Source organism: Fusarium proliferatum (genome assembly GCF_900067095.1).
Source record: "Fusarium proliferatum ET1 genome assembly, contig: FPRO_scaffold004, whole genome shotgun sequence".
NCBI lineage: Eukaryota > Fungi > Ascomycota > Sordariomycetes > Hypocreales > Nectriaceae > Fusarium > Fusarium proliferatum.
This window is the reverse complement of record NW_022194793.1, coordinates 2616319-2642686: the sequence shown is the minus strand read 5'-3', so window position 1 is coordinate 2642686 and position 26368 is coordinate 2616319. Positions and strand designations below refer to the sequence as shown.

Below are 26368 nucleotides of genomic sequence, written 5' to 3'. Positions count from 1 at the left end.
GAGTACACGAAACGTGCAAATGCGCCGCCACCTAAGAGGGCAGAAAACATATTGGTTACACTTCCCAAGATATCGATTCCGTAGCCACCCATGGCAGCACTCTGAAAGATTGCAAAGAGTGCTTCCAGGTGCAACATTGCCTATCAAGCCCTGAGCCCAAGACGCGAATGATCCTTAGTGACGCCCAAGTTAGCATAGTAACTCCTATATTTGAGAGTAGTTTCTAACCTAGTAGCGGACCACTGGGTGTAAAGCCAAAAGCCTGAAGGATGATTGTGAACCATGCCATGGTGAAAATGCTAAGTCAGTGCTCAAGAAGGAGTGAAGCAATCTGACGTGAGGGACGATGAGGCAGTTTTGGGGTTGGTATCTTGAAGGCTATTGCTGGTTTCCTTTTTTATGTGTTTGAGGCGACAGAGTTATAAGTAAGAGAAGGGATTTAAGCGGCTGGTGGCATTAAGAAGGAGCTCATATCTCAAGTCAGGCAGCGAAAGTCGACATTGACACTGTTAATTAGACTGTTTGGCTTAAGGTGACTTATCTCAGTTGTTGGAGTTTTCGTCTTTGTGTCTCTGTATACATAGGCAAGCGTTCTGTAACCATCATGTTGAGTTTGCACAAATTCAAGATACATCAAGACTGCAGTTCTGCCTCAATACACTGAGAAACAAAACAAACAGCAAGGTTCTAAACACCTTCAATTGATAGCAATCCGCTCAAAAGTAATCAATCAAGAGTTGAAATATTCTAAGTTAACAAAGATATTCATAAAACAGGATGCAACACACGCTACCAACAAAGAATGCCACTCAACGGATATTACATCAAAGGTTTAGGGAGAGCAGAAGATAGAGTCAAGTATTCTATTTTCAGGGACTCGTTTTTAGCACAATCCCCGCTAAAGACAAAATATCAATGGCTTTCCGAGGGTCAAGGATATTAGCTAACATAAGGAAGCCCAAATCTGATATGGCGGTCTCATACTAAATATCCTTGCCATCTCAAACAGAGCATGTATACTTGACATTGCGAAAAATGAAAAAGTCCGGTTTCTCTAGGGAATGGCAAGTTCCATACTGATCGCAGAAAGTCCCTCCGTAACACACCAAGGCAGCTCTAAGGAATTCAGAAAACTCGCTTCTAAATAAAGCATTATTCGTCAGACTCCGGGCCCAAGGCGAAAGGAAACCTAAGTGATATGTGATTAGTAGATTCCGTAATACAGGGCTCAAATCCCTACTAACTTTTGCATAAATCAGTGGTAATCAAGCCGCCGCTGGAGCAAATGACTTTCAGCAGAGCCCAAATTTGCGCGGGGAGCGCTGGCATGTTGTCCATAGTGCAGATTCAGGAGTTAACGAAAGTTGGGATATGGGACGGTGTTGCGATAGAGACAGTGTCTTGGACTAAGGCTTGTTTCTGTTGGGTAGATAGTGTTACTGTGTGGATGATAGAAGATGAAGAAGAGAAGACAGGCCTGAGATGGTGGAAGGTTGAATAAGGGGCAGATCAAGGCAACTTTCAAAGGAACGCCTGCTCTGATGCTCTGCTGCCTCACCTTAGCAGTGCACCTCGTCTGTTTGTTGCAAACAAACTTCAACGTGCAGTTACCCATGCAATGCACTTCTTTCTTCTCATTTGTGCCTCTTGATATAGCACATATCCAGGCAACAAATACAGTAACCAAGAACAGTAACAAACACAGTGATAAGTAGTATCCGTATCTTATCCTGGACTTGTGCATAACCTTTTGAAGAGGCTACAGACGAATTTGCAGCACTCCTTATGGCAGTTTATCTTGAGTGACGGAGACGATCCTTTCATCTTTGTCTAGTTCCATTTCCTCATCTGCCCTGTATTTTAAACTGGATATATAGAATCCAAATCATCATTGCGAGAAGCTATGTCTTTTAATCTATTCTAAACATTTCACCCCTATACGCCATCTATTAAACCCATTGTAATCATAACTCTATCCCGCCAAAGCCTCATCTCGTGCCTTGATATCTTCCTGTTTACCCTTCTCCTCCTGTTTCTGTTCCTGTGCCTTGACCTTATCCTTCTTACTCATAGTCAAAGCTCCCTTCTTGAACGCCTCGTTTGGTAGAGGTCGAATGATCGGTTGAACCACCCACCAAGGTCTTCGGCATCGCCTTTGTGTGCCTACTGAGCTCTCAGTTTCGGGGGGATCCTCCTCGCCCTCAGCCAATGGTGTCTCCGCCACGCTCTCGCCATTAGTGCGCTCGTACTCAATGAGACCTTCTGCAACCTTGCGCTCCACAGCAGATAGTACACGCTCGTAAGCTTCCATGTCGCCAGCTCGACTCTTGGCTAGCATGTCTCGCACGTCGGTGTGCTTGGAGACAAAGTGCCGCAATAGATGGAAAAGGTGAGGTTGCATGGCTGACATGTTGGGGCCCTGTTCTCCCTTCTTGCCTAAATCCTTTCTTCGCTTCTTAGACGGTGGCTCATCCTCAACTGTCTCGCTCTCGTTCATCCATTCAGTATCATCACCAGGCATGAAGAGTGGTCGGCGCTCGATGTGCTTCTCTCCAAAAACGTGTTCGTGTAGGATGTCCATGTATCGTCTGAACACAGCATCAACTCTGTAACCCCCTTTTCCATCTTTCCCTCTCCAGTACTCTCGTCCCTCCTCTCCGACGGGTGGTGGCTTCGAGAAGATAGCTGGGTCGCTGAGGTTGCCCTCGGCGCTCATCACGCCATCAGCTCCTGTAACCTCGAGGCACTTCTCGATATCTCCCTCCTGAAGGATATTTCCATTCGCAAAGATGACTGTCTCCTTAGGTAGGCTGTCTCTCAAAAATCGAATCATCTTCCACTCAGCCAGGCCCGTCAAATGTCCCTTCTGCTCCCTTCGTCGGCCGTGGACAGTGAGGATGGATGCGCCAGCCTTGAGGACATTCTGCGCGTATGCCAGGGTCTCCTCCTTCGTGTCCAGGATTCGAATCTTGGCTGTCACAGGCACAGACAACTCCTTATGCAAAATGTTGATCAAGCGGAAGATAAGATCCTGGTCTTCCTGTAGGAAAGCACCATACTTTCCCTTTCGCGCGATACCTTGAGGACATCCGAGATTCAAGTCAACAGCATCGCAGAAAGGGGCGACTTGCTTAGCGGCAGAAAGGAGCGCTTCTGGATCGTTGGCGCAGAACTGGACGAATAGCGGTCGGTCGATAGAAGGGTTTCCGTCAAGCCAGGGAGTTGCGCCGTCGGGTTTAACCGATTGGAAGTGTGCCTTGCGATACTTGTCGTCCTGCGAAAAGAGTCGAGCGTGGAGCATGGGTGTGTAGGCAAGAAGACTCTTCTGTTCGGTGGGGGAAATGAAACTTCGAGTCAACATGCGCCAGGCCTGAGTTGTCAGTCAATTCGCACATTGTCAGATCGAGCAATAACTTACAAATTCAGACTGATCTACCATAGGCGCAACGATGAACTTGGGGCTTCCAATAGACTCGTAGAATGCTCGTCCTTGCAGCTTGGTAGGTCGCTCCCCCGCGCTAGCGGGGTTCTCCTCTGTGGTCGTCATTGTAGACATGCGCTGTGCGAAATAGACAAATCGGGGGGTTGAAACAGAAAGATGTAGATGTCCCGGACTCTTCAAGAGCCAGGCTCGTCGTGTTAATCGATCCAGAGTGCTTAACGAGACGTGGCGCAAAGTGGTTTAGAGAGAGTGCTCACAAGTTTTGTATGACCACCAAAATAATTTTTTTCCCAGTTTTACCTCTGAGTAATGTTACGGCCCGGATGTGGGGGTGGGGGACGATTGTGGCTGAAGAGATCGCGGGGACCTTGAGGCTTAAGCCTTATTTCCGAGAGATCCAATGGGCGGGTACAGGGTACAGGTACAGGTACAGGTACCGTTTCATTCTTCTCTCCCATCCTCATGTACCTCCGATAGTGGGTCCAGCCTGTTTAAAGGTGCCAAGCAACGCCCTCCACCGCAAATCATGTACAGTACTAAAGTACCCTTCCCTTATCTGTAAATTGATTCGATCCCCTGAATCAAATGAAGATCAAACAAAATCTGAAGTGTTACATACACGCAATCGAGATTAATGATCATGTTAAAGCCCCTGATGCCTACATCCGAAAGCCAACTCGGAATAAACCTGAGCACTTGTACTGATGCGCTGAAAACAAGGTAAAGTATTGTCTCAAACATTCACAGGGCGACGGAAAATGTTCCGACCAGACAATTAAAACTTAATGATGTATCCATTCCATTGATTTTTTTTCTTTGGTTCATGTCGACAAGACTAGCAAATGATGTTCTGTGAATTAACGCAGTGTCCCCGTTTCGATGGTTACACGGCTGCAAGCCCAGAAAATATGTATGTATGTAATTTCCATTACGCTCCATTCCTCGTCGGTCCCAGATGAAAAGAAAAGAGAGATGAAGAAAAGCAAAATTAAAGAAATGTATGACTCTTTGGTCTAAATTCCACATGACATGTAGAGACTGGTTAGAGTGATCAACACCATTAACACCGTACAATGCTGTCCCAAACGCCCAAGCGGTTAATATGGTTGCTTGCAATACAAGATTCCGGCTTGATCTCCGGTATCAGTCAAGGAAACAAAACACTGCGCTAACAAGCTTCGCTCCTCGTGGTGGGCATTGCCATCATCAGAAAAAGTGCGTGTAAATCTTTGAGTTTTCGTGAACCTCCATTTCCTATAACCTGTTAGCAACTGGTGTGCCGTTGTCATTCTCGACGTCAAAACGTACCATCTTGAAGGTGTTCAGCTCCTCCTTGATCTGCTGCGCAAGCATGGGAGTCAATCGGTTGCAGGTAGCAATCTCACCACGACGATCGTACTCCTGACTAGGCCAAGTATCGTGGAACACAATACGGGGCGAGAAAGTAGCGTTACGCTTGGTAGATCCATGAGGAGTGTTTGGTGCGCTCTTGCTGTCCTGTCGTAGCCTCAAAGCGGACATGAAGTAGTCTTCGCTGCCAATAGCAATCGACCCAGTTCGGCGATGGCCCTGAGACTCGTCATTGGGAGTGCTAGGGGCACTGGAGTTCGGGGAATCGGTGACAGCCGGGACGCTGGGGAGATCAAGGCCAGGAGAGGAATCAGCAGGACGAATAGAAGGGCTGGCTGAGCCAGGGCCTACAGACTGTTAGCAGGAGAATTTGTAATAAAACCTTTTGACTTACGCTTCAGGATTCCCTTGCGCACGGCAGCAAGCACCTCCGCACGTTCCCTGTCGCCTCCGACAATACTCTTACGCGAATTCGAGTTGTCAGTTCCAGAGCTCCCAAGACGCTCAGCAATCTCAGCACCCAAATTGGTATCGATCGAATTGCGCTCAAGATGGGGGAAGGTATCTGTCTGTCTGGGATCGGCCGACACGTTAACTCGTTGAGTCTCAGCCTCGACAGTGACCATCGACACAGCAGCCTGGCTGGCCTCGGGCTTTACAGGTCCATCAGCAGGTGCAACTCCAATCACTGACTTGGGTCGGAAAATTCCAACAAAAGATCGGCCACCCTTCTTCATACCTCGACCCATCTTTCGAATCATGATGGAAGCCGATGACGCTGTCGAGGATATGGAGAGGTTATCGGTTGAGCCACCAAAGAATCGGCCACCATAGATACTGTGTCCGAGGCCTGCAGCCTCCTGCGCTTCCGCAATACGTGCTTGTTCGGCATCGTAGGCTTCGTCGGCCGTTGGATCCTTGTGCAGCTTGGAGGGTTCTGTCTTATCAGCTCCCTCCCCCTCATCAGCATTGCGGAAATCGGCTGCGCTTCCAAATGAGAAAGCGCGTCGCAGTCTGGAGGTCTTGCTCTTGGATTTGCGTCCTTTATCCTTGATAGCAGCAAGCTGTTTAGCCGCGGGTGAGTCTACTTTACCCGCACCTGACGCATTAGAAGATCCGTCTTCAGTGACCTCGCTAGCCATGGTAGCTGGTCTAGAGAGAGGTGAAGGGTTTGTAGTGCGTTTAATCGCATCGGAAGACGATCCTCGAGGTGGGATGTTGACCTTGGCGTGATCTTGCTTAGAAGTGATTTCGCTGTTTGCCTGGGAAGAGGGGTTTCCAGTGGGGGCAGACACATTACGGTTGGCAGACTGCAGAACATCCCTGTTAGCATTCAAGTTTTACCACCCATTGCTGATTGGATAGTGTTTCAAGGATCGTTAACTTACCGAGGATGGCCGAGAGTGACTGCTGCGGCTGGAATTTACACTCTCAGAACTTCCGTTGCGCGAGTGTGCGGCAGCGTTAGTAACAACACGCAGTGTTTGAGAATTTCCGTCTGCTTTGCTCTTGTCATGCGTAGCAGGCTTCGACAGGTCAGAATCGGCACGAAGACTTCGACGGCGGGATCGGTTTGAATCATCCATGGGAGATTGAAGAAGTTGCATATCATCCATAGATGTGCCAGGCATAGCATTATAGAAGCTATTCGGTCTATTTGGAATCGCTGAGCGGGCAGGATTGGGGCCATTATAGAGTTGAGTTGCAGTAGGCATTCCATTCACTGGGACAGCTGTGCTCTGAGAACGCCCGTGCTGATTTTGTTGAGGAGTAAGTGACCGTCTATACCTGTCAGGTGCAGCTTTGCTGGAAGAAGTTGGGGAAGTTGGTTGTGTAGGGCCAGCAAGGAAGGCAGAATGAGGTCGAGGAGCAGGCACAATGTTTCGTCGCTGAGGAATGGCAGAATCATCACGAGCGCCCGTTTGACCAACGCCCATGACATTGTATTGCACGTTGGTAGCTGAGGAGCTAAACTGGCGTCCGCCGTAGTTGGCATTGTGGTTATAGTTCCGCGTCGGTTGACCTTGCGGTTGCCAAGATTGTGTATGGTTCAGGGTCGGTGTGCTAGTGAAAGCGTATTGCTGGACAGGAGTCGAACTACCCCGGTAGCCAGTGGGAGAGGGAACAGCATATCTTGGGGCTTGAGCCGCCGCCGCATACTGATGGCCAGCCTGGCCTTGGTTATTGGGTATCATGCTTGTTGAAGAAGACGGTCGGGTCTGGAGCATTGTAACCGTTGCAGTTTGCTGGGGAAAGGTCTGAACCAGAGCAGCCATAGTTTGCGTTGACGTATAACGAGCAGTAAAGCAGCCGTCAACAACAAGCGTGACAACGAGAGTGCCTGTTGAATACCTTCGGTCTTAATTCGAAGGGATCGGACGAGGTCGGTTCGAGATGCAGTATGTTTGCACTAATAAAAGAGCAACTGTGGCCAAGATTCATGTTAGCACGGTTTCCACTAGACACAGCCTGCGAAGGCCAAAGAATGGTTGAACAATCCGGATATCCCTTCTTAGATTGCCTTCCCGCAGAGAACCGGGAGAGATTTGCGTAACCACCTACCTTTTTTTCCTGTTATATCTTTATGACAAACGAAAGAAGATGAGGAGGCTGTGATTAAGGACGCCAGCGACCAGAAACAAAGGGAATTGATCGTGCTGAGAAAGCAGCTCACTATTACCGTGAGCAGACTTTGACTCCGCTACGAGACGAGATATGCTAATGGAGATTGGGGACAAGATCAAGAGTCGTGACAGACAACTTGAATCTCGACCTAGTTGCAACGGAACATGAGAGGGTCGTCGACAGCTCGGGGCAATGGAACGGTGAAGTAGACGAGTGAGGCGAGGAAACAAAGTATTACGGAGTTCGCTCGCGAGATGAGGGCTATGATCGACAGGGCAGGCAAGATTTCCAGTGGTCGAGAATCGTCACAGGGATCTGGAGAGAGCAGAAGCGAATGGCTAAGCAAATGCAACTGCGGATAGAACGCTACAAGTGTCGAGGTCTGAGGCCAAACGATCACAGGTGACGATGGAAGTAGAATGTGCAAGATCGAAAGATCGAAAGCGTTCGAAGGGTTCTGGGAGATTCGGGGCAAGCGACGGCCGAGAGAAAGGGGGTGCGGCAATCTGGAGAAAGTCGAACCGGGGAGACGAGGGGCAGAGAAGGCCAAGATGGCGATGGGTTACGGTGATGGCGATAATGAGGAGGAGAATAGAAAGGAAAAGGAAGAAAAGACACCTGAACAAGGAGAAACAACGAGACGATGAGATGAGATGGTGAAGAAGTCAATCTGTTGTTCAGAAAGTGAGGTGAGGTGATTGAGAAACCTCAAGAGCCTACCTAGGTGGGTACGTAACTCGTGTTATCCACACGCTAATAATGCATGGGATGGTCCTAGTCGGACTTGCAGAAAAGGGACCCCGGTGCAGAGGCTCCCTACAGTGGACTGCCAAAGTTTGTTTTCTACAAGGCACAGACAGCGGTAGAGTCCCTATAATTTAGCGGTCCAAGACCCAAATTCCGGGTACACGACCACCCTAACGCGGCCCATCGTGGAAGTGATCTCGGACATGCAACCCTTTCGACATGAACGTGATAGCAGTGTGGTTGCAATCTAACGCCTATTCAGAAAATAGCCTCGAATGAGGATTGATCGCTAGGAAGGAAGAGGCAAGTGACAGCCGCGATTCATCTACCTCACTCAAACATCCATCGGCTCTTGGGTCTTCAGCTTGATCACGATAATAATAACACAACCTCACGCGTTCAAAGACAACGTATCAGGCTGGTAACCGTTCCGTAGTCCTGGAGATACATAAGGTATTGTCAGCATGCAGGGGACAAGGGGCAAGACGTCGTAAGCCAGTTCTCTCCGTCCGTCTTGTCTGGTCTGGTCTGGTTGCTGTTGGCATCTCAAGATGGTCGATATTCACACATGCCTCTCATGCACCCGCACTCGTCCTAAACACGAGGTGCTCGTGGAGCCATCCCAGGGATTCCCCAAGTGAAAATCCCACAACTCCCAGGAGACTTGAGCGGGTCTTGTCAATGCCAGAAGAGCCTGTACGTTCACCATTGGTCACCGCTGCACTGAGCTAGCAGGGAGCCTGGTTCGGTAGAGTGACCACGTCGAGAGTCTCTCATCTCTCGCTCTGTTTCCTGTTGTGCTTTCTAGGCTGTCGCGAGAGAGGCAGAGAGCATTGATCCAGTACATAACAAACTCCTGTCCGTGCTAGTTTGGTGGCTTTTGCCTGTGCTTCCTCTGCTGCATTGCCCAGTGACCAGCTGACGGGACCGGGAAGGGCTCAAACATTGGTGCTGTTTCTGTGCGAGGCTACATTGGTGCTTGAGATTAAGTCCCTGAATTTCTTACTTTCCGTGCCGTTGTCGCTTGTCGGCGGTCCTACGTCTGTTACCGTCTCAAACTAGGAGACCGAAGCGGATTTCGGGGTCTTGAGAAGGAGGAAAAAACCACCTCACAACAGACAGCGACTACGGGATACATACTCAGGGGTATGACCGTTTTCCGGCCGCTGCACAAAATACCTGCGTGTACAGTACAGTACAAGACATACATACACATCCATGAATTGGATCAAAGCAAGGGACATTCAGGGGATAAACCTGGCTTAGTAACTGATCCACGTCAGACGTGCCAATCACCAATGAGCATCATAGACGTTGAGAGGATCAACATTGAGATACGATTGATTTTCACGCTTTAGCTCCTTTAGGGGTTCGCGCTTGTGTGTGTCTCGTCTGGAAAGGGTCATGGCTTTTCTCGGCTGTTTCTTTCAGGTTGTGACTTCTGAGCCGGACAATTGATAGCGGCTAACGTTAGATCGAGCCAAACAGTCTGGTATCGCTTGGCGTTGTGTTTAACATAACCAACAGGTCTTGAGGCTATTCTGGCCATGTTAACAGATATGTAATCAATCTGGCAATGACTCGCCGTTTTCAAATAAGAAAACAAATATTATCTCAGTCTTCCAGTCAACAAGACTACCCAGTCGAGATGTGTGTGAACCCACTCAGCTGCTGAATGAACTTCTTTTAACTCGGTCAACTTTCAGGAACTCAACTCTTATTGTTCGCCCTGCAAGATACGAAAACACCAATTGTTCCTTCAGCTGCAACCATTCTCTTCAAGTGCCCGCAGTTCTGGGATTCCTCAGGCATATGATCGAGGCCGTTGGCTCGATGTCGGCAGAGAGAAGCGTCTCATGGCTTGCAGTCTGCAGTAGCTTCTGCAGGGTGCGTGGGATCTGACACCAAACATCCCATAAGTCCAACTGGTCCAGTATTTTCAACGGCCACAGCGGGACACTGAAAAAGAGTCCCCATGGGCCGAAGACGCGAGTCCAGTGGATCTCGAAGCAAAAAAAAGAGGCCAATCTCATGCATGATGAAATCGTAGACGAGCCCTCGACTTCTGATAGGAGGGGATTTGACAAGACATGTTTTACAAGACGACACCATCTTCCATCACTTTGACCCTGAGAGACATTCCTATGCTTGACTCTTGCTGCCGTGGAGTCTCTTTCAACTCACCACAATTGCTGACCCTTACATATCAAAGGCATTCTCCTTGGCCTTGCTTCTCCTGTTCCTGTATCATAACACAGCTCATGCATGGTACTGGAATTTTCCATGACAACATGATATGGTGCTCCAGTCTCCTCGCCTCTTCCAAGTACAATAATAGTAGTTATCCGCGTATTTTTAGAATGGGTCCGCAGGTCGTCAATCGCGTACCCACTGAGGAGCTTGATTGTGCGTGTATTTCTGCTTAATGGATGTGTACAGAATTGCTACTAGGCCAAGAAAGTCCCGTCAGAACTTGGAAAGATCAGGTTTCTAGCATGTTCATCTTGTCGCAGAAAGGGAAAGAATACCGAAAGCACAAAACTTTAACAGAGGAACTATTACTGACGATAAACCTGATCATGGATGGATTGTCCTCACCGACAAAACACCGTCACTTACATACCAGTGTCTGTCTGACTCAATTTACGGGTCTGGGGTAGGTAGAGAATGACAATGGAGGAGACATCCTGGACATTTCCAGAGTTGAAACAAGCTCGCAGGCTGGGTCTCAATCTACATTCTGAGACAGGCACATTAAATTCTGGCGTTATTTTAGATTGCTTCATCATGCTTATTGCTGTATATATTGAACCATGCTATAGAAACTGCGCCTCCTGGAGCAGAAGCAAGTCATGCTATCTGGATCTCTATTGACAGAGATAGAAAGAACTGAGATGAACTCAAATCTCGGCTCTGCAACAGGCCAAATGTGTATTGTTGAGGTCTTGGCTGCTGAGGTTCGTGTGTATACATCCCATTACAGTTCTGCTTTAAACCTCACGAGCATTTGCTTGTTGGAGAAACTGACCATGGTCCCAAAAGCAGAGTTCATACTAAATATATTGCTCAGTTTCCCACCGTGACTTGTAAGGTCCTTGCCCTGGCTGTCGCGGCTGTCTACTTTTCAAATCAGCCTCAACTCAATTAACCATCCAAGCAGACTCCCGCATTTGCCGTTCTCCAACCCTATGGCCCGTCTGGACCGACTAGATTCCAGGTTTGACCAACAATTTAGACAGCTAGCTTGGCTTTCGCATTAATTTAAAACTCATTAAAGTGCTCGTCTCTTCATTCGGCGTCTCTAGCTCGATATACGCAATCCAATATACACGCACAGGCTAATGTGCGAACCGTTCTTCGGTATTCCAAAGAAAAGCGAAACTGCTTGGGTAATGCAGATCAACCTCTCATCATCCACGATTTAATTACTGGGCGCATTCAACAGCGTCTCAGCTCATGGGCCCGGCCAACTGCGTTGAGATTGGGGCCGTTCCCCTATGTTCAGATAGATTACACAGGGATATGAATTCATTTCAGTTCTTAGGACGACTTGGACATCCTCCAGGGGTCTTTGAAAACCTCCTAGCGTCGTTCAAACAGAGTAATTCCCGCAGCTAATTGCCGGAGAATGCTGTACGTAGCCCACTGTCCCCATGGGCTGGTTGGCCACCATTGTCTATTCTTCAATTTCGGTGAAGTTGTCCTAACTGAGCTTTCTGAGAGAGAGACCGGCGAGATGTTACAGATACATCAAATGATCGACATTGACACGAAAGATTGATTGAATGCAACACCAACAAGCCTCGGGCCAGCTTGTAAAGTGGTCCTGGTGAAATTCGATCACAGTTTCTCCAGATTTTTGAACAAATCCATTCGTGACAGGCTGAATAGACTAGACGTCGATACTACATAATCCTCTCAAGGTAGTAGTATTGTGCGTGATCCGCGTTGTCAGATTTGCGAGAGGCGTAGTAGCTGTTCTGGGGCTGATTTCCATATGGAGGAAGAGGTAGCGCTGAATCCCTTGTTTATTAACTTAAAACTCTACGATAGCACACACTGCCCCCGAAGAATACTTGCTGCACTCCATACATCCATCCATCCTTAACAACACGGCATAGAAACCCCGCGAAGACGGATGCTCTCTAAAGGGCCGATCCGACAGCGCAAATCATCTCTCTTCCCCGCCAGCACAAGCATATTCATCACAATCCCCTCAACGTCGCCGGCCGCTTCGGGAAGTTAAACCGCTGGGGGTTCATGTCGATCTGATCAGACCCCGATAGCGGCACAGATGATTAATTAAGAACCGGCGGTGAGCCCTTGATTAACCTTGTCATGGTAGGTGTCCCGAGGAGCACTGGATGCCGACTTTGCAGAACCAGGAAGGTCAAATGTGATACCCTCAAGCCGTCCTGCGGCAACTGCATCAAATATGGAGCAGAGTGTCCAGGCTATTCTCGTGGCCTGAAGTTTGTCGATGAGAAGCATCAGATTCGTCAACGCGGCAGGCGACAGGGCAAAAGCGAACAAGTGTCGACCAGTTCCTCTTCCAGCACAACGGGCTCTGATATCGCTACATCAGACTCAGAAACATGGTCTCTCGTTAGGCCCTCGCCAACCCTGCTGAGGCTGGAGTTACCAAGAGGGCCACTGCTACTCAACATGATAGAGTCGTCCACTAACTACACTCGGTCCACTGATGTCTTTATACTCTTATCATGGTTGACCATTGATCGTCTAGGAAAGAGGGCTCTGCTCGACGGGGCTATTTGTTCTTTTGCTCTACATCTGACTGGCAAAGCAAACTCCAATGCCGACCTGGTTGCCAAAAGCAGAACCATATATGGCTTGGCACTCACTGAGTTGCAGGCCGCTCTGCAACACTCCACAGAGTGGAAGGCATCTGAGACCTTATGCGCTGCTATACTCTTGTGTTACTTTGAGGTATTCCTGCCACCACTATTCTCTATTCAAAGCTTACACCCCATAGCTGTTTGCTGGGACAGCAGTCCCTGATACTTGGATCCAACATGCCAAAGGCATTGGAACTCTAATGGAGCAGCGAGGGCCAGCAGCTCATGCTGAAGGCTGGGACGCAGCTATGCTCCTCTCATGCCGTGGTATTCTTGTATGTCCCACGTTTCTCCTTGACTACTGCAACAAGGCAAAGGATAAGGAACTCGCATTATCTCCAGGTCAAGTGACAGAGCTTTGCGAATGTCTTCCAGTAAGAACCAATCGCTGTTTGGGGAGTACAATGCGTTCGATCCTGTCTCTGTTTCGTCACCGGCAGGGTTACTCTGGCCTGCTGCATTGAGATGGCGCGATATAGCATCTCACATATCACCCATCCAATCCAAGTGGGCTTGCCATCCTAGCCCTTCACCTTGAGTGGATCTTCCGTCCCTTTGCAACGACTTTGACAATGTTACCCTAGCGGGGTCACCACTAACACGGTCCCATGTCAGACTATAAGCGATATGTTCTATCCCGGAAAGGACCAATTGTTCCTGTCGAGGCCAGCATGGAGGCATGTCACGTCTGATGGCGGTAGACGTCTCATCTATGCTCCTGACGCCCCGATTGAGCACATCCGCGTCGGTGATGGCTTCCTTGCAAACCTGGCCCAGCTCACGCCTATTTTGCATGGGGCTTATCTTCTGAGAGAAGCTAATAAGGCTGGCATGTTTGTTGAGCCTGACAAAATCTCCGCCTTGGCCCACCTAGCCACCGTGGAACATGCCAGATTGGCGCGATGGTTCGACGATTTCGACGCGCTTGAGTTTCCAAGACCGGTCGAGGTTCTGCCAACCGACCCGGCGAATTCGTTGTTCGGGACAGTGCTGGAACACAAGTCGGCAGCAGCCGGGTCCTTACTCATGGGGTACTGGGCAAGTATGCTCATTCTAGAAGAGACACTGGTCGAGTGCGGGACACCGCGAGCTAACTCGGAGATATCCATCCGGTACTTCGTGGAACAGATATTGCGGTCGGTAGAATCTGTAGGACGAGGCACCATGGGGCCATATCGAATTGGGTTCGCCATACGGATCGTGTATGAATTCGCTACCGGGCAAGAACAGAGGTGGATTGCCAGCATGTTGGATAAGTTCTCACAAGGGTATGCTGCAATTGACAAGAAGACATACCCTAAGCCTAAGGACGATGATGCTCAGCCAACGCGGTTTGTTCAGTCTACAGCTTAGGGTGGATGGTGTCCTCTGAGGTGCTGGTGGGAGTTGGGGTATGTATGATGACTTGGAAGGTCCCCCAAGATGATATTTGATACTGTAGGTAGATGCTGTTTGTTGGTAACCTCAGGAGTTTCCCGCAAGTCCATTGATATTCAAACCTTCACAAATATTTACATCAATGCTGAATCTATTGATCGAGGTTGACAAGCGTGATCTCCCCTTTCAACTAACTAGCGTCAAGATAGCCGGTCCTCTTTTGCCATTCATGTACTCTGAATGCCGCAAGTACTCTTCTTGATTAGTTATCTGGAGTGATATAGCTGAAATTAACCTTGTTCTTCAAGGTTATTGAGACCTGGCGGTTTGCTCAAATGCCATGTTCTTTGATACCTACATAGTTGTTACTGGTGTGACTGAGTCTTAATTCCTGATTGCAACTATGTTAAAGTTGTGAGACATGTAATGGTTGTCTTGTGTCATTCGATGATAGGAGTTTGCTATGGTGGATTGGAAGCTTGAACCTAACTCTGTCGAGACTCTATCAGTTGTATATGATATTTGGCACAAAAGCATTGCAACTCAGCTGAAGTTTCGGCGGTCCAATGTGACCCTTGTTCTCTGAATAGATGTTGATTGTGTTTCACAAATATGACTCGAGTGCCAACTTGGGAATTTATAGCCCCCTCGAGATGGCTCATACTCATGTAGTAAGCTGCATCGCTCTACATGAGGGCGGGGTCTCCTGAAAAGAAACACTCATATCTTAGAAGCTCATGAGTGATGTTACCTAAACGTAAACACAGTGTGGTTTAGTTTGAGGTTCTGAATAGAAAAGAAGTTGCGAACGATGACTCAGGGAGACCAGTACATTGTTCCCATCAGCATGTACAGCAGTGGATTAATCATGCTAGGGGATGAATCCAGGCCCATAGCGAGGGTATACTTGTACCTTGAATGTTTGATCAAGTTTGTACGAGTTGTGGAAGAAACAGCGTAGTAAGTAATACAGCCCTGCCGTCCAATATCCATCAGGAGCTACTGGATTTCATACGAACTCTACTAGCCATAGCAAGTGACAGATAGAATATCATACCAGTTTCAATCTCATAGTGAGTATCTTATGGAATGGATAACCATGGGTAGTTGAAGTCAATTCCAATATCACTTGTGTCATTTATGAGTGCACTCCTGTCACTCATCAAAAGTCTTGCCACCTCAACAAAACCACTATCAGTTGGACGCAGACAGGAACCGATAATTTGTTAAAGAAAACATGAGTAGGCTTTGAACCTGTCATTCTAGGAAACGAAGGAGTTCCTTTTATAATAAGCCGCCAATGTCAACAGTTCGTATCACTTCAGCAGTACAAGAATTGCCAGAATCTGTGATTGCGATAAATTTTCACTTCTAATTTTATTGAAAACACTATGGTAGCATGTCTGTGTCAAATGAACGATGTGCACGAATTCTCACATTGTGTATTCACATGTCACGCTGCTTCAGGTCAATACGTGCGAACTATACCACGACGTCGCACCTATTGCATAGTCCAATCACATGTAAATTGACACGAACACTTGTAGATAGACAACTATACTCGTCTGCCAAAGGGTGTTCTTATCCACCCCCAACAAAATCCTCCCCTCAGGGAGTAAGAAAATATCTGACCTTAATATAAGGTATCAAAATAAACCCAGCAAAAGATATCCTAAGTTTATGTAAAGTTACCTAAGTCTTTTTGTCATTTAGGATCAAGGCCCTAAGTTTTCTTTCCTCCCCTAGCCTCCTCAGGCGGTCTGTAAATACGGTCTCCTTTCTCAATGACCAGGTTTAGGTCCATTTCCGGGGCGTTGTGTAACGACGGGCTCAAAAGGTAAGCAGATGGTGTAGCCAATAATAAAGCTCATCAGCTCTGTCACATCTCAGTTCAAACTCTGTTGGCCCATTCACTTGAAACGTATGTCAACTGGACCGCTCACTGGTTCGATGTCTGGCTTCCTCACATAGTTACGAGGAAATACAGGGAGAGCGATAGACTAGGTACTCCTACCATGAGGAGTCTCACGTTGCACAAATCTGCTGTCCAATGGATATCAAGACACTGAGTGGTTTGGCTGGGAAAAGTCGCCAGAGTACAACACAAGGGGCGACTTGTCCATGGCTATCCGATTTACCGCGAAGCATTTACCCACGACCATCCAAACTTTCGGTGTAGTTCCAGCGCCAGTCATACACCAAGGTACAGTATGTGATAAATTTCAGTCAAAAGGCTCATTCCTGGCAGTGACTCCCTGTTCATTGCTCGCATCACTCATGAGCTTCATTCTAGTCTAGTAAATACCTCCACTCATCTAGTTCGAGCAAAGAAACCACAATACACTCGCATTAGCAAAGATAATACCATACTGATCCAATTACAAAGCCTCAAAGCAACAAATGGGGTGCTTACCACGGAAGTTCCCTTCGGTGCTACTCAGATGAGATCTGCTCATCTCTTCAATGAATAGAGAACCAGCTACTCCACTGAATGACAAAAAGAAAAGAAAATCGTACGACAAAAGTACCAAGATTAAACTAACTGGGCCGTAATGATATCCACCTCTCAGCACGTCCCGAAGATCTGAGACTCCCGGTACGCAAGATAGGGCTGATATAGGCAGGTATGAAGTCGGGATGAATCATGGGCCGAAACTTTGATCTCAAAATTGCCGTGAATACCCCAGAAGGCAAAAAGTTGTTAATCAGAAATGAGAGCAAAGATCGAGCGGCACCTTAGTTCTAAAGAAGATGTTGCCAAGATGACGAACGCTTTTTGGTAGAGACTGATGAGAGTTTCTTTAGCTACCTCGCATTTGAAGCAAAGGCTATCATTGTGAGATGCAACCTATCGACGTAATTGACGGCGTGGCCGTTAGAGCAGATGATGCAACGGTCTAAGAGCTCACCACTGCTTGGTCCCTGGAGAAGAGTCATCGTAGGGTCTAGAACCCGTCAGCTAAAAGGCACCAACCTGATAAAGCAAGGTCAATCGGATCATAACCTCCTCGCTGGAAAGTGCCGTTTGACACTTGCAACTGTGGCTTTCAGCTCAAGGCCACATCGTCATCCCTTGCCATAGTTTCACTAAAAATAAGAGCTTGGGCTTATGTGGCTGCAGCTCGTCAGTCTGCCCTGCGCTCTAGACCGTGTCTTTTGTTTAAGGTTCTTAGTAGTGGAAGACGCCGCGATGCAACGTTCCTACACTATCTCTCGGTTAGAGAGAGTTCTCGCATAGCTATTTTGGGCAGCTAGACTCTTGATCGCTGGGTGCGTACCCGACACAAATGTTCGTAGGATGACTGAGTTTATTTGGCAAAATCGAGCTTGGTGTAAGCCACTTTTGACTACCTATAGTAAGGCTGACTTCAGGTGAGGTTGCTAACAGCTGCGTACGTGTGCAACCAAATCAGCCAATGTGCAGATCTGATCCAGTTGCTTATACGATTAAGCATCTGACGTGGAACCTCGAAATGCTTGCCATGACAAACGACCCCAAAGTCCATCAGGCAGCAAAATAATGCATACACTAAAAATGCCAATGTTCAATTGACCAACGAGATCTCAAGCCGCGTATCTCATGATAATTCCCCATGACTTCACCAAGCCAGAATGAGGTTGCATCGGAGATATGAGAAGCCCCCGCCAAGCAATAGTTTGTTCTCTTGGCCCAAGGCTGAGAGAACGCCCGGGTTCGGTGTGACAGACCTTGATCTTATCTCGACATTATCTGATACGGATGGGCGAATCATTACCAAGACCGTCAATCTTACATGCATAGAATTCCTTCTAGCGAGCTTCTGGAAATGGAGTTTTGGTGGAGACATGGTCACGAGGTTCTTGTTCTCTCTCTTGGCGGGCAGGATAAACGGTGCCGATGCTTCGGTGCTTCCGACTATGGGGAAACCGGTCTCCACCCGGCGGATGACGGTCCGGGGTTATGTCAGCATCTCGGCCGACCAGTGCCGCCCTTAGGTTCCACTGTTGTCATTGGAATTCCGCTAGATGGGAAGTGAGGGGAGAAGAGATAAGGGGAACCAAGGGATGGGCAAAAGTAAGGGACTTGGCTACGGTTGAGCTATTTACTGCTCATCACAATAAATGCCGAATAACTGTATTACGGCAGTGTCTGACTCCCTTGTCATACGACTCTCCGATTGACCCTATCGTAATATTTACCGTATCACTCGTACTCAGCACTGACTCCTTGTTAGCACCTGAATGGCCACCTGCACGGCGATCAATGTCAAAGGTGAGCCACAAGGTCGCATCGTGTCTTCAATTGGACCCCGCGGAATCCATAAGCTATCCAAACCGGCACGTCATACCCAAGAACAGCCAAGCTAGCCAAGCCTTCGTCTGACTACAGGCATTTTTAGCGTCGCTCCATAGGGCGGCATCTGCTACGTAGCAACTAGGGTTGGCGTGGTCTTGGTACAGCTTGGGGTAGATCAGCCGCAGAAGCATTGTTGACAAGAACTTTTATTTAAGGGAGTCTTTCCCCCTTGGTGATTCTGTCTTATCCTCCTCATCATCAGTCAATTCCTTCATAAACAAACAAACTCTCCTTGAACATCTTTTAGATTGCACCAGGAGTGCCTTGAACATAACTACAGTACCTTGAAGGTTAATAGACGATACATCTACGATACCCATACCCAGCAGACTAAGACAGTCGAGCAATCACTTCAACTATACACCACATACAACTCTTCAACTTTACAAACATCACAATGGCTTTCGGATCCTCTCGCACCAGAACCTCTTCTGAGGAGCAGCGTGGACGAAGCACTGAGCCAATTCCCCTCATGGAGTCCAAGGTATGTGACACTGAACTCAGACTTAGCCTGGACCCCACTAACAACGCTATTTCAGCAACGAACAAACTCATACTCCAGCGAGTTCTCGACCCAATCTACGGCATCTTCCACAACCAAAGCTTCCCGCTCTTGGTTCAAGGCTGCTCCCCAGCCAGTAAACAATGTTACCTACTGTGGCCGCCATTCAAGCCAGTTCCTCTTTGGCGGCCCTTCTCTGGCTGATCTCGCCCGGGCGATGTTGGGCAAGGATTGAAGTGTCAGCTGTACGAGCACATACGAACAAGAACAAAGAAACCCTGCTCTGCAGCATCACCAGCACTATAGCATGACCGCCTAATCACGCCAAAGCAACATAACACTGCGCTGGTAGTCTCACACTCACTCATCGTCACTGGCTGGTACGGGACGGACACTCTCATTCATTGGGAAGCGTGGCGTCTTTGGTATTGTCACAGACAATTAATTGTCCATCCAACCAGGCGCAATTAGGGAAACTTTTTTAGGAGTCGGGGTGGGAATGACTGTACCACGAGAGACATGATACCATTTTTGTGTAACAATACCTATTAACTACAATGAGTCCATGAAATCGATACAAAATTTTTACAGAATCTGTTCAAACCCGTTTCTAAATTTGGTGTGATGTACAACAAGGGAAAAAAAGTCTGATCAGGCCGTGTTTTCCGTTTCACGAATCGTGAAGATCCTCGCATTGCGTGGCTAGTCTTGGCGATTATGAGCCAAGACCTGGGCCGCGTAATGTTTGGCCGAGCATCCGACTGTGAGGGTATTCAGGGTCCGGGAATATTACGATGAAAATGTGACTATTCCCGTTGTAGTCCTGGAAACACTAGGGTAGGTCGGTTCAGCAGCCGAGCAGAGATCTAGACCAAGCTGATTACGGAGTATACGCGGTCTCCAATAGATAAGAGTTTGACGTTTCTTACGATCCCCCATCTCCTGTGCTACGGGTAATTTCTATTTATTCTATGCCATACTATCTATGTTTGGGTTATGATTCATCATATTCAGATGATAGCTTCTAGGGGAATGCTGTACATCGCTGTCTTACAATTTAAATAATGTGCCAATCAACAAGGTACAATAGTCTCAGTGGAATATACCAAGCGCAGAGTTCACGAACCCCAATTTCCAATGATTATTACCTGGTGAAATACACGTAGTCATAAATCCCTCTCAATAGCTTATTGATGATCATGTGTGATCTATTGTTGTGTCTATTGTGCAGTGCTGCCTAAATTGTAAGGCATACGTTTTCTGGGGTAATGCGCATGCACCATGCTGTCAACGTCTTCAGCCCTACAACGATACCGAGCTTTAAATCAAGCTGACTACCTGGGACGAGCTGGGATAGATCGAATTTATATATAAGCATGTTGGAAAATATGATCTAGAATTGAAAGTGCAGATAGGCTTGGGTTAGGTCAAAAATGCGAGGAAAACGAATTTGAAGCCAAAACTGACCTTATTGACAATAAAAAAGTCCCCAAAGCCATGAAACAAGCCATGTTGAGAATTCGTCGTTTTGTTCTCGTCATGAGAGCTTCGTAGATCAAGCTACAATTAAACTGCGATCACATTGAAATTGGTGGTGACCCACCAATCAGAGACTGGAACCACAACCGCCTGAATGAAAGTGGGTCTACATTGCTAACCTGTCGTTTGGTATCCGTAACTAAACCTTCACTTCACGCGGCAAACCCCCAAATTCCATCTCCTATTTTGACCGCGTTTGCTTCGAATATACCATCAGCATCAGCCAGTTCAATCATCGACATTGCACGGGTTGGTTGCTTGGCTTGTTTTCGACTTGATGCCTTTGCGCCGATCTTGAGCGCCCCAGGCTCAACCGCGACCCAGGCCGCGCCCATGCATGCTTTGACGTGAAATCATATCTAGACGCGCATATAGGTGAGTTTACCCCCAAAAATCCATCAAAAGGAACGCGACTATTCGATGAATCCAATGCAAGGTCCGCGCTGATAGCTGTGACTATTGTGACCCTGTCGGCATCCCTTGGCTGACCTCCCTTTGCGTACAGAACCGCCAAAGTTCAAATTATACCAACCTTCCATCTTATTTACGCGCAAACACCATAACAACCATGGTTAGCAAACGAAAAAGAGTCCTCGAGGACTTTGATCCCAACAAGTCCGATCCCGAAGACGAGAATTTCGACCCTTCGGAAGCTGGACCACCCCGAAAAAGCACAAAGAAGCACTCCCGTTCACGCAGCGGAAAACCCAGTCGCCGACGCAGGAACGGTTACCTGGGTTCAGACATCGATGATGACGAGGACGAAGTCTCTGACAGCAACGAGGACGACTTCCTCGATGACGACGATGAAGAAGAGGATGATGCTGCTCCTGTGAATGCCGCTGGCCGTCGCGCCAGAAAAGCTGCTACGCAGCCCCGCAACTACGCAGAAAGCAGCGAAGGAGAAGAAGCATCAGCTACTGGTGACGAATCTGATAAGCCTGGCGATGAGGACGTTAAAGTTGACGAAGATGTCGAAGAAGACGACGCTGAAGGCGAGCCAGTAGAGGAGCCTGCCAGGTCAACTAGATCCAGGGTTGTCAAGCTGAAACTCACCAACTCCAAGTTGCCTGCACCTCGTAGGACTACTCGAGCTCATACAGAGGAAGCTGAAGAGTTCCTCGAACTTTCTAATTCTGGGAAACACGCCGTCCCGTCACGCGATTCGCGAAGTAGAAGTCCCGAGACATTCGCTCGGAGCACGAGAGCTACCCGTGGGTTCAAAGGCCTCAAGAAAGCCCCCGAGACGATTCAAGAGGCTACACAGGAAAGCAGCTTTAAGGAAGTCAGAGAAGCCGACCAGCCCGATGAATTATCTCAAGATCCTGAAGAGATTGAAAAGAAAGAGGTGGCTGATCAAGAAATGCTAGATGCTGCTGATCAGGATGCACCTGGAGAAGATGCGCCCGTGCAGACGGTAGAGGAGGAGGATGATGAGGATGATGTGCCTGTTACTCGCCGAACCCGTGGATCCCGCGCCAACGCCTCCGCAGCACCGGAAGAAGCTGAATCGGATGCTGGACCTAGAAAGACACGGCGACTTACCCGCAAATCGAGCAAAAAGTCCCAAGAAGTTAGTAGTGACTTCGAACCTGGCGACGAATCTGACGATGCAGAGGGCTCCGGTGCAGAAAAGCCCCCACCTCAAGATGACGACGACGTTGATAGCCCAGTTCCCCGCGGCCGACGTTCCCAACCCGCCAGGTCTCGCCGTGGTGGGGACTCTGGAGACGAGGAACCCGAATTTGACTTGGACGAGTTGAATGAAGAGGCACGAGAACTTAGGCAGGACTCGCGCTCTCGTCGCCGTCGCCCAAGGAAAGAATCGCCCATTGTGTACCAGGAAAGCACTCGGCGAGCGAGAACACGCGTGAATTATTACATGCCTCCTCTCACCTCGGCTAATATTGAGGAGGAAGAAGTTGAGGCTCCTGCTGCACAATCTCGCTCGCGCCGAGGACGTGGCGGTGCCAGTCAAGGCTGGGAACGCAGCCTTAACACCACGTTTGGACCTTTCGGAGGCGGCGGCGGAGCTGGATCCCTTCTTAATGGTCCTTGGGGTACTGGCGCAGCTGGCGGGGTTGATTCAGACAGCAGCGACGATGAGATGGTGCATCGCTCTAGTGTAGCTGGTAATGTCGGTATGACGCCGACAGCTGCGACTCACGGTGGGCTTCTTCCCGGTGTCCCTGGCCTAAACCCCGATGCTGGCGCTCCCAACGTTGGTAAGATCAAGGACCGCAAAGCTCTTGCGGATGCTGACCCTCTGGGTGTTGACCTGAACGTCGACTTCAGCAAGGTTGGTGGTCTCCAGGGACATATCGATCAGTTGAAGGAAATGGTGCAGCTTCCTTTGCTCTATCCCGAGCTTTTCACACGATTCCACGTCACTCCACCTCGTGGTGTTTTGTTCCACGGTCCTCCTGGAACAGGTAAAACGCTGCTTGCTCGCGCTCTGGCCAACTCAGTTGGCTCCGGTGGCCGCAAGATCTCATTCTACATGCGTAAGGGTGCCGATGCCCTGAGCAAGTGGGTGGGTGAAGCCGAGAAACAGCTTCGATTGCTCTTCGAGGAAGCCCGCAGAACTCAGCCCAGTATCATTTTCTTCGATGAGATTGATGGTCTTGCGCCGGTCCGTTCCAGCAAGCAGGAACAGATCCATGCTTCCATTGTCTCGACCCTGCTGGCATTGATGGATGGCATGGACGGTCGTGGTCAAGTCATTGTTATTGGAGCAACCAATCGACCTGACAATATCGACCCCGCTCTTCGTCGACCTGGTCGATTCGACCGAGAGTTTTACTTCCCGTTGCCTGATATCGAAGGGCGAAAGTCAATCCTCAACATTCACACGGCAGACTGGGGACTATCAGAGAAGTTCAAAGATTCCCTAGCCGAGAACACAAAGGGCTATGGTGGTGCTGATTTACGAGCTCTCTGTACTGAAGCAGCTCTCAATGCCATTCAGCGAACTTATCCCCAAATTTACGCCTCTAAGGAAAAGCTTGTGGTTGACCCTGAGAAGATTGGCGTTCATGCCACTGACTTTATGCTATCAATCAAGAAGCTTATTCCCTCCTCTGAACGATCAGCGACATCTGGTGCTAAACCTCTTCCCAAATCGATTGAGCCGCTACTACGCAAGCAGTTCAACGAAGCCAAGAAGGCCCTTGATGACTTGTTGCCTCGTCGGAAGAAGATGACAGCTCTTCAAGAAGCCATGTACGAGCAATTCGATGACGATGATCATGGCTTTGGTAGAGAAACCATGCACCAAGAGTTTGAACGATCCAGAGTGTTCCGCCCTCGCTTCATCATATATGGTGTTAGCGGTATGGGACAGAGTTACATTGCCTCTGCCATTCTTCACCATTTTGAGGGCGTTCATGTTCAGAATTTTGATCTTCCCAGCATCTTGGGTGATGGAAGAGTAAGTTTGTGCACTCACATGGGAAAAAACTACAGACTAACGCCGGCAGGCTATGGAGCAGGTCATTGTCGGTCTCTTTACGGAAGTCAGGCGACACAAACCTAGCGTTATTTATATCCCTAACATCGAAGCTTGGTATATGGCACTACACAACACTCTTGCTCTTACAACTTTCAAGACTATGCTACGATCTATTCCCCCTACTGATCCGGTTCTTCTTCTCGCGACAGCAGAGGGCGATAGAGAAGAGCTTTCCAGTGAACTCTTCCGCGACTTTTTTGGATTTGCGAAGAAGAACCAGATGAAAATCGAGAAACCTGATCTGGTAAGTAATACACTTGTGGAATGGGCTCCTGTGCTAACTTTTGTAGCATTCTCGAATGGAATATTTCAGCACAACGTTGCAATATGTTAAGAAGAAACCCCGCGAGTTCCCCGACCCTGAAAATCGGAAGAAGAGGGTCCTTGAAGAGCTCCCGGTGGCTCCTCCAATCGAACCACCGCCCCCTACCAAGGCTGATATGAAGGCTGCACAGAAGAAAGATCACCAGCTTCTCAATGCTCTTAAAATCCAGCTTCAACCCATTATGGATCAGATCAATCGAAAGTACAAGAAGTTCAGGCAGCCTGTCATCCCTCAAACTCAGATCGATTATCTTTTCGCCGAGTCGGACCCCAATTATGTGCGTCCAGACCTTGAAGCTGGACAACTTCGACCATATGAGATCGTCAAGGACAAATATGACAACGATGTCCTCAGAGATACCGCATCTGGAAAGTGTTATTATAACCTTGAGACAACCACCATCGAGGAGCGCTTGTCGAATGGCTTCTACGCCCGCCCAAAGGACTTTCTCTTCGACATTAAGGCTCTTGCAAAAGACGCCAAAAATATTGGAGATAAGGAGCGAACTCTCAAGGCCAATGAACTCCTCAGCAACGTCGAGGTTGATGTCGCTAGTATCGAAAACCAAACCTCTCAAGTTGACTGGGAGGCGCTATATAGGCGCCAAGTTCAGCGCGCCAAGGATGCTACCGAGAAGGAGAGAAAGCGAAAAGCCATGCAGTCTGTCATAGACCGTGTGCAATCTGATCTGGGTGGGAATGACAGCGACTCTCAAGGCCCTGTCACTCTGGGAGAAGCCGTGCCAGGATCGAGGACAACTGCCAGGTTCCAAGTTAGAAGCCCACTTTCAAATGGTCATGGCACCTCTGGTCAGGATTCGTCACACCCCTTAAGTAATGGACTCACTCACCCATTGGGAGAGGATGTCCAAATGAGTGGTGTCCAAGACGATACGCAGGCTATGTCTGACATGGGGCCTCCACCAAAGTCTCATGACGCCAGCGTGGCCCATACTGGCATGACCCAGATCTCACAGAAGTCAGTAGTGACTACTCTTCCCCCAGGAGTTTCACCATCAGCTGTTATCAACGAGGCTTCAACAACCAAAACCTCGGATCCGTCAACTCACCAATCGTCAAACTTTAGTCAAATGACAAACGGTGGCCATGCTGAGAACCGAGGTATTGAGGACGATAGCCAAGTCGACATCCCAGACACGCTACTCGTAGCCGGGCACAATACTTCTGGAGATGACTCTTGGTTGCACTCTCAAGCTCAGGCTGCCGCGGCAGGGGGTAACCTCATGCAAGGATCTGGCATCTCTGGTAGTCCACCTTCGCAGCGATCATCCGGTTTCAAGGCTCAGAGTGTGGGCGGAATGGCCAATATCCTCAATGATCAGACTTCTGATGAATACCAGTCGGTTCGAAACTCGGGCTCATCCACTTCCGCTTCTCAACCTTTCGCTGGAGGCGAGATAGATACAGTCCTTCAGCACCTAACGGACGCGACAAGCGGCTGTACTATTGAGCAACTTGAACAAATCAACCGTGAGCTCATGGACGCCATATGGCGCACAAGAAATGAGTGGAACCGCAGCAGAGTCGTTGACCAAATCATGCACGTATTCAACGGTGTAATGGACGACATTGATGGTATGCAAGGAGTGGGACCAGGTAGCCAAGTCCCCTATTGATGGCTGGCGCACCATAAAATCTCAGGAGAGATGTGTTTTTATAAAATGACAGGGAAAGGAAAGGAATGGAAAGGTTTCTAAGAGTCGGGTGTACGTTTGTAATCATGTCTAGGAGTTTGGTG

At 48.5% G+C, this 26368-nt stretch overlaps 6 protein-coding genes across 6 annotated transcripts; 3 read left to right on the top strand and 3 right to left on the bottom strand.

Moving 5' to 3' along the window:
* Positions 1-1972: 1972 nt before the first annotated feature.
* Positions 1973-3547, bottom strand: FPRO_05018 (uncharacterized protein; the record flags this gene model as incomplete). Its single annotated transcript, XM_031230590.1, has 2 exons — positions 1973-3370; positions 3419-3547. The coding sequence occupies 2 exons, from the start codon at positions 3545-3547 to the stop codon at positions 1973-1975; spliced, it is 1527 nt and encodes a 508-aa protein (XP_031080712.1).
* A 1101-nt stretch (positions 3548-4648) lies between these two features.
* FPRO_05017 (uncharacterized protein) lies at positions 4649-7068 on the bottom strand (the record flags this gene model as incomplete). Its single annotated transcript, XM_031230589.1, has 4 exons — positions 4649-4696; positions 4751-5139; positions 5187-6102; positions 6181-7068. 4 exons carry the CDS (start codon positions 7066-7068, stop codon positions 4649-4651), a joined length of 2241 nt encoding a protein of 746 aa, XP_031080711.1.
* A 5434-nt stretch (positions 7069-12502) lies between these two features.
* Positions 12503-14373, top strand: FPRO_05016 (uncharacterized protein; the record flags this gene model as incomplete). The annotated part of the gene is made up of 3 exons (XM_031230588.1): positions 12503-13111; positions 13158-13295; positions 13636-14373. The coding sequence occupies 3 exons, from the start codon at positions 12503-12505 to the stop codon at positions 14371-14373; spliced, it is 1485 nt and encodes a 494-aa protein (XP_031080710.1).
* A 4757-nt stretch (positions 14374-19130) lies between these two features.
* Positions 19131-19470, top strand: FPRO_05015 (uncharacterized protein; the record flags this gene model as incomplete). Its single annotated transcript, XM_031230587.1, has 2 exons — positions 19131-19217; positions 19273-19470. 2 exons carry the CDS (start codon positions 19131-19133, stop codon positions 19468-19470), a joined length of 285 nt encoding a protein of 94 aa, XP_031080709.1.
* A 985-nt stretch (positions 19471-20455) lies between these two features.
* Positions 20456-20746, bottom strand: FPRO_05014 (uncharacterized protein; the record flags this gene model as incomplete). Its single annotated transcript, XM_031230586.1, has 2 exons — positions 20456-20537; positions 20703-20746. The coding sequence occupies 2 exons, from the start codon at positions 20744-20746 to the stop codon at positions 20456-20458; spliced, it is 126 nt and encodes a 41-aa protein (XP_031080708.1).
* Positions 20747-21342: 596 nt separating this feature from the next.
* Positions 21343-26246, top strand: FPRO_05013 (uncharacterized protein; the record flags this gene model as incomplete). The annotated part of the gene is made up of 3 exons (XM_031230585.1): positions 21343-24204; positions 24254-24529; positions 24576-26246. 3 exons carry the CDS (start codon positions 21343-21345, stop codon positions 26244-26246), a joined length of 4809 nt encoding a protein of 1602 aa, XP_031080707.1.
* Positions 26247-26368: the final 122 nt, after the last annotated feature.